This window comes from Bactrocera dorsalis, chromosome 1 (assembly GCF_023373825.1).
Source record: "Bactrocera dorsalis isolate Fly_Bdor chromosome 1, ASM2337382v1, whole genome shotgun sequence".
Lineage (NCBI taxonomy): Eukaryota > Metazoa > Arthropoda > Insecta > Diptera > Tephritidae > Bactrocera > Bactrocera dorsalis.
In genome coordinates this window covers 12,771,561-12,785,783 of record NC_064303.1, presented here as the reverse complement: position 1 = coordinate 12,785,783, position 14,223 = coordinate 12,771,561, and the positions used below count along the sequence as shown (strand labels likewise).

The following is a 14,223-nucleotide window of genomic DNA, read 5'->3' as shown; positions in this document are numbered from 1 at the left end:
ACTAAAATAATGTCGTGCGCGCACAATGCGAAAGCCAAACAGTAAAAATTTCTTTAAAATGTAACGCGCGCGTCCAAAGATAAGAGATATTTATTCAAAAATTATTTTAAAAAATTACAAAATTTTTTTTTGGCTAAAAAGTTAATAAAAAATATTTAAAAAACTTCAATCAGGCATGACTTATGAAAAAAAACAATATTCCCAAAAAACAAAACTTTTTTTTGAATAAAGAAAGTTAACACTAAAATTTTTCATCGGAAAAAATTATTAAAAATTCCTAACAATTAGAAAGTATAGTTAAACTAAATAAAAAAAATACAAACAAACAAGTGCAAGTGCTGTAAATCAGAAAAAAAAGTATTTAAAATAAATATTGTTTAGTGCTGCTGTGATATAAAAAAATAAAATTAAAAAAAAAAATTATAAAAAATAAAATTTAAAAAAATTAAGAAAAAAAAATTTATTTCCCAAAAACAAAAAAATTAATTTCCAAAAAAATAATTAAAAATTTAATTTCCAAAAACTAATTAAAAAATTAATTTCCAAAAAATTATGCAAAAATGAGTTTCCAAAAACCAAGAAAAATTTAATTTTTAAAAATTAATTTCAAAAAATTAAAAAAAAAATAACTCCAGAAAACTATAAAAAATTAATTTCCAATAAATTAAAAAGAATTAATTTGAAAAAATTTTAAGAAATTAATTTCCAAAAAATTATAAAAAATTAATTACCGCAAATTAAAAATTAAAAAAAAAAAAATTCCTCCCCCCACACACCCAAATCGGAACATGGAAATTGTGAAAATGGAAACGAATTTACCACACCCACCGTCGGCTGCCACACAAGCCACAACAGCGCCTACAACATTGCCGTCGGTGCCACAAACGCACACGCTGTCACCAACAGCCAGTGCGGCCGCTGTGCGTCAGCAGCAGCAGCAGCAACAACAGCAACATCACCTACCGCTCGACTATAGTTTGGGCAATTTCAAGCCAGCTGTTGCCGCTGATTTTCCCAGCAATTTTGTTAGTGGCAGCAACGGTGGCACGGCGGCCAGTTTGCCATTACGCGATCTAAATATGCGCTCTAATATCACAACAACAGCAGCAACAACAATACCGAATCCAACACAATTACTACAACAACGCGTGCAACAGCAGCAACAACAACAGCATGGCAGCGAACAAACGCAAGATTATCAACCGGTATCGGCTTTTAAAGCCGTCTTGCCGAAAAAGAAAATCGCCGACGGTAAGTGCAGTGACTTTAGTGAAGTTAATGAATGTGTGTGTGTTAACTGTAAACAATTTGGTTTTTTGAACTACATTTTTTTTTAAAGGTGTTAGTATGAACTTGTGCTAAATACAGAAAAGTACAACAACATTCAACCGTAAAAGTTAAAATGCAAAACAACGTATCATCCAAAAAAATTGAAAATCACTATCAGATGTAATAACCAATATATAACCTTTTATAACCAAAACTCAAATTTTGGTGGTTTCGATTCTATTATTCGCCTGTAAACTTATGAAAAGTTATGTTACGTTGTTTCGCATATCAGGTGAAGAATGACGAATTTTTTTTGCTATTTTTTTTTTGTAATAAATTTCAAGAGACCGCATACAAGTCAGTTTCTTTAAATCATAACTAGAAATTATGAAATTTTCGTGTTAAAATTAATATTTCAGCTTTGGAGTGGAGTCTCATAGAGTTAGCGGCTAGAAAAACATTAGTTGATTTTAAAAGTTTTTGACATTTTGAATGGTTAGGAGCATTAAAACTGCCAATGAGACATGAGTTTATGAGAATTGAGAGAAAAAAACGAGCCGAAACCAAAAAAGGCACGCCAAAGTCAGTCAAAAATCAAGGTATACTCATTGTTTTTTTCGATATTCGTGATTTGGTGCATCATGTTTGTTGCGGAGGGACAGACGGTCAAGGTATGAAGGCATTTGCGTTAGAAAATCTGTCGAGAAAGTGGTAGAATAATTCATGGATTTTACTCGATGATAATGCACCATCGGATCGAGCCACGATTTAAAGCCAAAACCGCAAAGAATACCATCGATCCACAACCGTATTCATCAGATTTGGCTTCGCGTGATTTTTTCTTTTTCTCCAAAAAAAATTACCGCTCCGTGTAACCCGTTTTAAGTCGATCGAAGAGATAAAACAAAATTCGGTGAAGAAGCTGTAGGCTGTGCCAAAAAGTGCTTATGAAAAGTGTTTCGAGGTCTGGAGAAATATATTATATATCTGGTAGGGATTATTTTGAAATTTGCGTTTTTTTACGATTTCGGGTTCCTTTTTTTGTTATTATGTATTTCAAAAACGTTTTTTCTGAGTATAGAAACATATTTTGAAAATGAAGTTTTCGATCTGGAAAATGATGATGAGCGATAATCGCTTTGATACAAAAAATAATTATGGGGTTACATGAGCTTCCTCGAGTGAAAAATAACCTTTTTCAAACATTTTTTCCTCATATGAAAAATGAAATATTTTATTAAAATTATTTATTGTTACAAACATACACTATTAGCAAAAAATTCCAAAAATTTTGAAAACAAATATTTTAAACTTGGTCACTGCGACGACATTTCCGTTGACTTCTTGGAAAAAAGATGCGCTTGTGTTGGCAGCAATACGTGGAAAAAAACTGAAAATTGGATTGGCACAATTTAAAAGACAAAAATAAAAATTTCAGTGAAAATTTGCGACATTTTTTTTCAAATGGTTGTAATCGAAAAAAAATCCTTTGTCCATGTCTTTAAAAATTGTATCCTAAAGGCCTGTGTAAAATTTCATGAAGATCAATTGAGTAGTTCTCGAGTCTTGAATCTTGCCAACCGACTTCTAAAACACATTTTCGGCAAAAAGCGTTTAAAGGCGGCGCACTTAGCCTAGTTAGCTCCGAGCGCACAAGTTCTCAAGGCTCTATCTCCGAAACTATTACTCGGACCAACTTGAAAATTTAGGACAATATTCTAGAGGTGTTGTAGAACTCGTAGAATTTTTTAAAAACTATTTTAAAAGGCGAAAACTTTAAAAGATACAAAAGTTTATAAGACAAGTCTTATCAATATTAGTCAAAAATCTAATTAAACAATTTGCAATAGTAATTATTGAATATTCTTTAGAATTGGTTAAAGTGCATTTTGAAAGGTGAATGGTTCAGTATTCAAGGTTAAAATACGGTTTGGATCTCCGTCAAAGCCTGTTTAAGTCCTATGAAGTTGAAGGGCAAAGTTTTAGCTAATAAAAGGATATGTAACTCGTATAATAAACATTCTTCATATAACCTCAAAACTTACAATTTTTACAAAAAAAAATTTTTCATGAAAATCATTCATGAAAATTCATTGGATAAACTAACTCTTTTAATGTTTTATTTTTTTATTTTTTTTTTCAACTTATTTTGGCTTAATATCGTAAAAGAATCATAATTTTCAATCAACATCTAGTATCACCTGATCAAATTTGAGCCGGACTTGCTCACTTTTTTTTCTGTTTTTAAGTAAGTTTTCTGTGTTTAACTATTTTCTTTAAAGTGTGGGCAAAAAATAGTAAGACTGTTTAATTTAAATCTCAAGCCAAAAGCCATTTGTCGAAATATCTTTTTTCTAGGTCGGTATGACTGTCAATAACATCTGTGCCAAAGATTACATTTTCAGCAGCCGTTCAGCGCTTCTTCCCCAATTTGTCGAGTTTCAGCATTTCCAAAAATTGAAAACAAAAAACATACCTAACCTCAATTTAAACTAGCTAATAAAATTATTTATAGAAAGCACTGATTTGAAATTTTAGACGCAGAAGCACTGCTCTTGATTTTTTCGGAAATCGGCTACGGGATCAAGAGAATCCAAAAGTTTTTAAGGGGTTACATGGGTTTTCTCGGGTAAACAACAGCCTTTTTTCAACAATTCAACAAAGAAATTCTGAAATTTTTCGAAATAAATATTTTAAACTCGGTGTTAGCAAGACTCCTTACAGCATCATCTAAAGTAAAACAAATAAAATCTTATCTTAGAACATGGACGAAGGAAAAATATTAATAATGGGGTTTTGGCAGAGTTTTTTTTTACAAAAAAACTAAAAATTTCAAAAGTTTTTAAAGCCAATCGCTGATCATAAAAGGTTGATCCATGTCGAGGCTCCCTACATTTTTGAAGAAAAAACACAGAAACTTCAAATTTAATGGTGATCTGTCCAAAAATAGTCTATTGAAAAAAGTACCTCTACTTGGATCAGCCGTTATATTAAATGTATATAATTTTTATTTATTTACTAAACAAAATTCTTCTTAAAAAAATCATAAATTCATATGCTTATAATGCTTAAAGTATTTTTTTTATAAAAAAATCTTTTTTTACTGATTTTCAAATTTAAAAATTTTTTTAATACATAGATACATATATTTTTTCATATTATTATTTTTTCATATTTGCATTGTATATTACGGTTGCGAATTATAATTTTTTCTTTAATTTTCTTCTTCTTTCCATTAATATGCTACTTCATCTTAAAAATAAGACAAAAGTCATATAAAAACGAAATTAAATTTGCTGCAACTTTAAAATATCGCGCACATTACACCTGATGAATTTCATGCCAAGCATTTCATCAAATCGCCGCACAGAACTTGCCTGCGGAGCCGTTGTGTACTCCCTAGTTAATTAAAACTGGCGACGATGAGCCAGGCGTTGACAGCGTTACCAGAGTGCAGAAAACAAAAAATGCATAAATATACATACACATAACAACAAACATATAAACGTACAAGTGTATATAATAACAACAGCAAAGTTGTGGCATAAAGCGAAATGGACGAAACATGAAAAATGGACAAAGCAAAACGAGAAAAAAATTAAAATTAATTTGAGTAATGTGTGATTTTAAAGCGCCAACCGCCAACGCGAAACACATTTATCTATATATATATATATATATATATATATAATACATATGTATATGTGTTTGTATGTATGTATGTATTCGTATACGTATTTTTGTATATACAGCAGGACAATAATAAGCGACAGACAAAGAGCAAATCCAAAAAATCCATTATTCTGTTTGTGGATCATTGTGCGCTGAGCTGGCAAGCGTAAATCTCCCAAGCGTATGACATGGACATGGCGTAAAATAAGGCGAAAGGCGTTGAAAAAAAAACACAACAATGTGATACAAAAACAATAAGCAACAAGAAAAACTACCGTAGCTATAATACCCTGCACAAATAAAAAAGTTTTTCATACAAAGGCTTGATTTTGAGCGGGTCAGTTTGTATGACAGCTATATGTTATAGTAGTCCGATCTTTATAATTTCTTCGGATATTGTGGAAATGTTTAGGAAAATAAGTTATGTTAAATTTGGTTAAGATATCTAGTTTAATGAAAAAGTTTTCCATACAAAGACTTTATTTTGATGGGTTTGTTTGCATGGCAACTCTATGTTATAGTGGTCCGATCTAAAAAATTTCTTCAGAGATTATAGCCAAGTCTTAGAAAATAATGTGTGTTGAGTTTCGTGAAATTATCTTAGCAAATAAAAAAGTTTTCCATACAATAACTCGATTTTAAGCGGTCAGTTTGTATGGCAGCTATATGCTATAGTAGTCCGATCTGAAAAATTTGTTGTTAGATTATAGAACTGCTTTAAATAATAATCCGTGCTAAATATCGTGAAGTTATCTCAACAAATAAAAAAGTTTTCTATACAAGGACTTGGTTTTCAGCGGTCAGTTTGTATGGCAGCTATATGCTATAGTAGTCCGATATCGGCGGTTCTAACATATGAGTAGCTGTTTAAGGAAAAAAGAAGGTGTGCAAAGTTTCAGTTTGATATCTCGGAAACTGAGGAGCTAGCTGGCATACATATTTTATAATGTCTTTGACGTTCGCGTTCTGGCTGTTACAAACGTCGCGACAAACCCAATATGCCCTGTTTAGGGTATAAAAAGCAATGGGACACAAAAACAATAACAAAAAAGCGAATATGCAAAGATTTTTTGATTGAAAAATCCATAACTGCAGGATGAATGAAAGCGGATGCCTGGAGTGGTTATAATATACAATACTATATACATACATATGTATGTTTGTTCCTATATACATTGACATATATCATATACATAAATATGTATATATTTACTTAGATGTATGTATGTACTTATATTTGTTTGATATGTATGCGCGCCTTCAAAGTTTGTAGTGCTGCGCAAACAGCATTATGCAGCAGCAATGGCGAATTTTTGTGGCACTGCCACCAACACATAGAAATCATACATACACACGTATTTACGTCAATTTGTAAGCTTGTGCGCAGTAAAATTGCGAGGACAACAGATTTGTGAAAATGGCGTATTTGTTGGCGTATTTTCGTGCTGTCCATCATGGCGCGCGTGGGTGACTAACCTATCAGTGCGCTACACTTACAGTTAGAATGCTGAGATATTCGTATGCACTCACACTCTACATACTTATAAGCGCATATGAACACATTTATGTACATACATACATATGTATGTATGTGTGTACGGATTTGTTTCCAATTTGCGTACATACTTCAACAAAAGTGTTCGTTATTACGTTTAGTTATCCTTTGAAGGTCCGCACCATCACAAAGCAATCGAAATAAGGATTTTTTTTATAGATATTATAATTCATTTATTTCAATTTAACATAAAATATATTATTATTTGATGTGTTCTTGTTTGTAAAAAAAAAAAACAAGTGAAAAATATGTATACTAATCCTTATGATCAAAAGCGCTCGACAGTTACAATTAATTAAAAAAATAATATAAAATCTCAGTTCTTAATATTAGCTTGTTTGCTTTTTGACTTCACGACTTCATGATGCAAACTGTTCTTCATTGATTGTACCAATTTTCTCGTGATATCAAACCCGATTTTTCTTTATTCTTATAAGAGCACTTCTTTAAGACTACCCTTTGATGTTATATGGTGTTCTGTAATCTATCCAGATGATGCCATAGCTGCTATATTGGACTTAAATCCGTTGATTGAGGTGGTGTTTTTATACTGTGAAGCGTATTATGTACCTTAAAATCCACAAGCGAGTTATTTCGGCGATATGCTTGGTAACGTTGTCTTGTTGGAAATGATATTAGGATTCTATACCAAGCTTTCGGGCACTTTTTTCCAAATTTTCTTTTACAGTATTTAGGTATGCGTCTTTGTCCATTATATTTTCTTTAAAGGCAAGTTCGCCGACTCCTGTTGTTGACATACAAGTATAACCTCACACCAGCACCATCGAGCTTAACAGTAGTCTGAATGTTTCTCTCATTTAGGAATGCATGTACCTTCTCTTCTCCACACCAAAGAACGTCCATCCGATCGGTACACGTAGAATTTACTTTCCTCCGAAAATATTACCTTATACCGAGAGTCGAATTCCACTATTTAAATGGTTTTTAGTGCAGTAAACTCGCTTCATTTTGTTCACTTTGCTTATAAAGGACTTTTTTCTGCAAACTCGGGTAGTTTTGCACTTTGCGGATGGTACAGGAGTATACAACGATACCAGAGGTCTTCCTTACCACTGCTGCGATCTTAGATGATGGTGTTTTAGGTTTTTTCGTAATAATTTTATTACCTCGAGTTGAAAATGATGGAAGCATTTTAAAGAGACTTAAACTTTCATTGAAATCATCCATATTTATATTCCATTTTTAGCAATTTGAAACTAGTAATATATGTTTTTTCATGCACCAACATGTTGCTACAGAGTACAATAGTTTTGTTCACCTAACCGGTGTTTGGTTAACCTCAATATAATAGAATTCGATATGGGATTAAATACATACAAATGATCAGGGTGATGAGACGAGTTGGAATCCGAGTGACTGTCTGTCTATCTGTTCGTCTGTCCGTTTATCTGTGCAAGTTGCAACTTGACGATCTTAGGACCCATCTGACCAATATCAACCAAATTTGGTACATAATGTTAACTTGACATGTCTATGTCCCAGTACTTCCCATATAACACAATTTTAAATTTTGTATGATTCGTTCATTGTCCAGGAAGCAAATCCAGTCCCAATGAATGCACGAATAGTGTCTTTAATAAAGCCATCTCTGGTCTAAAAATGCTCAAAATTGGACCACAACTCTTAAAGCACCCAAATTTCGGAAATATGAAGCCCAGAGCCTATGACTGACTTTTTATCGAAAATATCGGTCAAATATCGTAAAAAAATGCTCAAAATTGGACCACAACTCTTCAAGCACTCAAATTTCGGAAATATGAACCCCAGGGCCTTGACTGACTTTTTATCGAAAATATCGGTCAAATATCGATGTGCGATATGTAATTGAAAATAGGAGAGAACTTTCTTGTAATAATATATATATGGATATCAAAAGTAGGTTAAATTGGATCAATATTTATCTTAGCTTCTATATATCTAGTATGTAGTAAGATTTTAGAACATCCGAGTGATGTTATACCGCATATTAAGGCAAATACAATATATGAGTTATCTTAATAAAATTGAGAGAGCGTATTTTTCGAATAGAGCCGCATCATTGTGCACCTGATGGTATTTCACGTCTTTGATCCTTGGAGTTTTCATACGGTTACTCCCGAACTAAGCACTTCCTTATTTTTAACCATGAATTCCATAGGTTAGTAGTAGTAGCACATATTGTTTACATATAGAAGAGATATATATTTTTGTATGTATATATGTAGAGAATCGTAGGTGTGAATTAATATGATTTTTTACATAACTACTACATACCTGCATATAAACATATATGTATACATATATATATCTGTACGTATGCACATTTCGCGCTGTCACAGTTTGTCTGTTGCTCAAAGTTGATGACGCCGCGTCGCCACACAGCAAAAGCTCATCCAGGACTTACAGCGGGGATTTATGTTGCCACTTTTTTCCACAGCAAATATTTTTTTTACATATGTACATACATACCTACAAACATACATTTATATAAACAAGCGTTTGTGCGTTGCATATGCGTAGGTTTTTCCTGCTGCCATTTCACTTATGTGTTACATAGTGTTTTTTGCACTGTTCTTGTTGTTGTTGTTTTATATATTTTTTGCATTTTTTTTGCCTGCTTGTCATGTGATACTGACAGCTGTGTATTGCCAAAAAATCTTTCTGGCTTAAACAACTGAAATGTGATTACTTTTCAACAATTCACACCAAGCGCTGTGGCGCGGGCGTTTTCTAGGCTGTGCTTTCACTTGTCATACGCTTTGACTGTTGGCAAATATCGTACATACACATGTAGGTATGCACGTGATTACATACATATATATGTACATATGTATGTATATTGCTGGCCTTTTTGATGTAATTAAATTTCAACTTTGTTGATAGTACCAGCCTAGGGGATAATGGAGTTGGAAAAGGCTTTTATTATTGTTTTTTTTTGTAGTTGCGCGTATTAAATAAAGTATTAAGGTATAAAGAGTAAATATATTTCTTAATTAAAACTCATATAAAGAAATTGTATATAATATGCTGAAGTTCAAAGGGAGCTGATATTAACGGTTTTTATTAAAATAATTGAAATGCGTTTTGTAAATCCGGGTCAATTTTGATTACATGGTAAATCTCGTTCCCTGTTGTTTTTTTGGTCACTTTATGAACTTATATAGTATTACTTTGGACATTTTCATTTTTATTTTTTTTATTAAAATAATAAATATTTTTTGTTAGTCCGGGTCAAATTTGATCATATGGTAAAACTTGTGCCTTGTATGTTTTTGGACCTTTTATGTACTTATATGCTAATAATAACGGTTTTTATTAAAAAAGTTGAAATTTTCTTGTCAGTCCGGGTCAATTTTGATCACATGGTAAATCCCGTTCCTGTGTGATTTTGGACCCTTTATGTACATACTTATACTACTTGCACATTTTTATTTTCTAGCTAATAATAATGGTTTTTATTATAATAATTGAAATGTTTTTGTCAGTTCGGGTCAAATTTGATCATATGGTATATAATTGAAGTTTGCAAACTTTTATGTACTTACAAGTATTTACTTTAGTTTGCACTTTTTCATTTATTTTTTTATTATGAAACCTAATTTATCCTTTTATCGGCATTTTAAAATGGTTACAGAAAGCTTGAAATACACTCTTTCCATACAGTGTAGAATAATCTGCAATATATTCCATCAAATACTGCTGCATCCGTTAGTTAAATGGTCACGGTTACAAAGCTAATTGGTTGCTCCAGAAAACTCGGATACCAAAACTGTACCAAAACCACAGTCATATTACTATCAAGATGTTATACTGAAGGCAATTGAGTCGCTTTTGCATATTTGGTCGGGGAAAATTCTTCGAGACGCTCAAAGACATACTGAAAGATTCCTCCGCAAAATCCTTCAACTTCAGATTCATTAAAAGAGACTATGATACTATTGTTCCAACAGATATTCGCTCGCAGTGCCAGTTTTGACCCTACGTAACACATTAATAATATTCCACGAAGTTGAGGTCAATCTTGTGATATTTGACAGTTTTTAAATCTGTCAGTAGTGTAATAAGCTTTCCTCGGCTTATCAAGATATCTGCAGGCCTTTTTCGTATCATCTTTTCAAAGGTTTCTCCCGATTATATCGTATCACCCTTTCAAAGACCTCTCCCTAATTTTTATTTTCACCATTTCGTATCACTCTTTCAAAGACCTCTCCCGATTTTGGAAACTAGAAACCTAACATCATTCTCTTATCTAACCATCTTAAGCCATGGCTGTTGGACTTATTTATCTCAAAGAGAAGTGAGAGAGTTCAAAACTACTTGTAATTAGATTGTATTAAAACAACTTTCAAGCTCTCTATCGAAAATAACATCATGGATCAGGGCTGATTTGAGATTTTTGATAAAAAGTGGGTTTTGATTCAAGATTGTTTTTAAGTTTGCCCACTTTAGTTCAAACAGTACTATTTTTTTATTGCAGCTAGGAATTTCAGAACTTGGTGGCAAATCATTATCGTGACTACATAATCAAAATAGCCTGACTTATATGCCCCCAAGAATTATAAACTCAACTGTTGCAATAAAATCCTTAGGTTTCCGCATATTTCTTCGGATTAACTCAATAATGAATCAAAATGGACCCTAACTTATATTTTCCTAAGAATTATAACCCTAACAATAAGATTCCTACGTTTTCGAGCTTTACTTCGGATGAACTCAGTAATGAACCAGAAATAGGATTTTTAGGGTAGTTTCACTGTAATTTGGGAATAGTCTTGAATTTTTGTACCAACAGAAGATTATTTTTTCAGGCAGGGTCACCTAAGATTTTCTATAAGTACATATATACGTTGTCAGTTCGTTATTGTTTTGAGAACGCATCAGTCTAACCGAAGCTGTAACAAGAAGTACATACAACCGAAGGAGAAGCAATACAGTCACTAACTCTATTCGTAGAATGAACAGATAAAGGAAATCACTTAATATGAAACAAAATTTGATTTTGGTTATAAAATGGGTATACATATATGGGTTATATATTGGATATATCTGACAGCTGAAGCTCAGAAATTTATGTTATATAAACTCAACTTTTATTTTTTTGATGATAAGTTGTTTTGCATTGTAAGTGACGATATATTCTTACATATATGTACGTATATGTAGATTTTAAGTATACTAGATACCATTACTATTCCCATTTAACGACATATGCATACAGCTACTTATGTATGTATGTATGTAAATATGTATTATTTATTACCTAACATCACTATAATTCTAATACTAAAAATTCATATCTTAACTCGAACAATTACGCATATTAATTAAGAAAATAAATCTAATTTTTGCGACGCTTTTTGAAAAGCTACGAAGCTCGTGTGTAAGTTTGATTAGATTTGAAGGCACGGGCCGACGTGCTGCTTTCAACACAGTTCATACATATTCAGACATAGCACATATGTACATATTAAATGTATAAGAAATGGCATACACTTAACATTTTCTTGGCAAGTTGACACTTTACAGTTACTTTGCATGACAAATCACGCTTTAATTAAGTGACAGATTGATCACCTAAGCTGTCAAACCGCTTGATTAACAAATGCTGTGACTAGTCGTTCAGGAATTTCTAAAATTTGTACAAAAAGCAGTTAAAGCACAATAAATTCATATATTTATATACATTAGGGTGACACTTAATCAATTATTAATCAAAAATATGTATCCAAAATTAACCATTGCTTCTTGTTTCACGCACTTAATTGGTAATATGAAGTGAATAAAACTGGACCAGGTCCTTCTCCACCAGATTTCTCCAACGGAGTGCAGGTTTTTCTTCTCTGCTTCCACCGATGGGTGGAGTTGGAGTATTCTCTTCCTTTCGGACAACATGATCTTCGAAGTTATTTGACAGTCATAAGTGACGTGAGAGTCAAGACGAGAATGCTATGACTGTTTGTTTGATGACTGGAGATATTTCGTCTTGCCCTCGTTCACTATGAGACGCGGTTGTTGAAGCTAATAATATTGATGTCATCGGCGTACGCCAGGAGCTGTACACAGGACAGGAGATAGTCGCCTTGTTTGAAATCTTGTTCGTTAGCGGACGGCTCAGAGAGGTCCTTCCCGATCCAGACGGAACTTTTGGTACTGATTAATGTCGGCTTATATAGCCATATTGGCTTTCCGGGGATTCAGACATAGCGCATAGAGGAAGCTCCTTTTCGTGCTGAAGAAGGCGATTTTAAAATCGACGAAGAAGATGAATGTCGAGTGATGAGTGACTTGTTGTTCCTTATCCAGTCTGGAGAAAGTAGAACTAACGGCGAGGTTGTTGAGGCCAATGATATCATCGGCATATGCCTGCAGCTGTACACTCTTACAGAAATTGCATCTTTTCTATTCAGGTCGGCAGCTTGAATTTGATTGCAGCTCGGAGTAGATTGAAGAAGTCGCACGTTAGGGAGTCGCCTTTTCTGAAACTTCGCTTGGTATCATCGAATGGCTCTGAGAAATCCTCCTCGATCTTGACGGAGGTTTTGGTATTGCTCAACGTGCTGTCAAAAGCAGCTTTGCAGGCGAAGAAGAGGTGGTGTGTGTCGGGCTTCTTTTCACGGGTTTTTTCAAGGATTTGGCACATGGTGAATATCTGGTCAGTTGTTGATTCTCCGGGCCTGAAGTCACACTGATAAGGTTCAATCAGTTTTTTGACGGTAGATTTCAGTCTTTCACACACTACGCTCGGTCCTTTTTTAGTATGTCAAGAATCGCCCTAATATATTTTATACTTCGATCATATTGCTTACCGATTAGGCACTACAGTAAAAGTTTTCAGCAAGTACTACAATCAATACGCACTCGAGTCGACACGTTATTAGTCATAAATTATTTTTAAGAAATTGCGAAATATAATCACCTATATCTTTTTACATACGTATATATACAAACAACTGTAAAAGCAGTAGGTACACACTTGAACGTCAAATAAATTGTATTAATATGCTATAAGCGATAAATTAGCTAACCGGGAAGGATATAGATTAGGTAAACAAGCCCCCTAAATGGTTAAGGGTGTGTTATATTTGTATTGGAGCTATGACTATTTCCTTAGGTTTGCCATAGCTTCTGGCTAGATAACTTTAACGCAAAAAATTATATGTGAAACCTGGTCAAATATCATGAGGCAATAATTTTCGGTCATAACAACGTTCCACTTCATGTTCTAAGACCGTTTAAAAACTATTTGGAAAACAGTAGTAAACTTATAACGAGAGTAGTAGAGGTACTTTTACAATAGCCTGTTTTGACAGATAACGCGTGAGTCGTGTCAAGCTGTCATGTTATTTTTGTTCAGTATTGTTTGGCAGTTCATCATGGAAAGACTTACGACTGAACAACGTTTACAAAACGTTCAACTTGATTAGAAAATTCACGTTCTGTAAAGAAAATTACTTGATTCGAACTAAGTTTAGTTGGCAAACCAGAAGATTTACAAATTTTAATAGAAAAATTCAATGTTTCTTGCAATTTTAATTAGAAAGTGATTTTAATGTGAATAAATAATTAAATAAAATTTTTAAATTTTTGATATGTAAAAATCTGTCTCTTTAAAGTCAAGCATTTTTGATCACAATACTTGCGCTATCGACCCACTGTGCATTTTCAATACTTACATGTTTTATGGCAGGGATTTGGTAATTCAATATTTGTTCATTGGTATTTGGCTG

The 14,223-nt window shown here is 33.0% G+C and overlaps 1 protein-coding gene and 1 long non-coding RNA gene across 2 annotated transcripts in view; one reads left to right on the top strand and one right to left on the bottom strand.

Annotated features, from left to right (window-relative positions):
- The first annotated feature begins 749 nt into the window (after positions 1 to 749).
- The window catches only part of LOC105233948 (zinc finger protein 628), a 50,748-nt gene continuing 37,274 nt past the window's right edge, over positions 750 to 14,223 (top strand). The window contains exon 1 of the mRNA XM_011216125.3: positions 750 to 1,251. Coding sequence (XP_011214427.3) covers positions 789 to 1,251 — 463 coding nt within the window. The 5' untranslated portion in view covers positions 750 to 788. The remainder of the gene's footprint in view (positions 1,252 to 14,223) is intronic.
- LOC125780353 (uncharacterized) overlaps positions 8,803 to 14,223 on the bottom strand; it is a 111,721-nt gene continuing 106,300 nt past the window's right edge. Inside the window, exon 3 of the long non-coding RNA XR_007423745.1 lies at positions 8,803 to 9,386. This is a non-coding gene — a long non-coding RNA (uncharacterized LOC125780353). The remainder of the gene's footprint in view (positions 9,387 to 14,223) is intronic.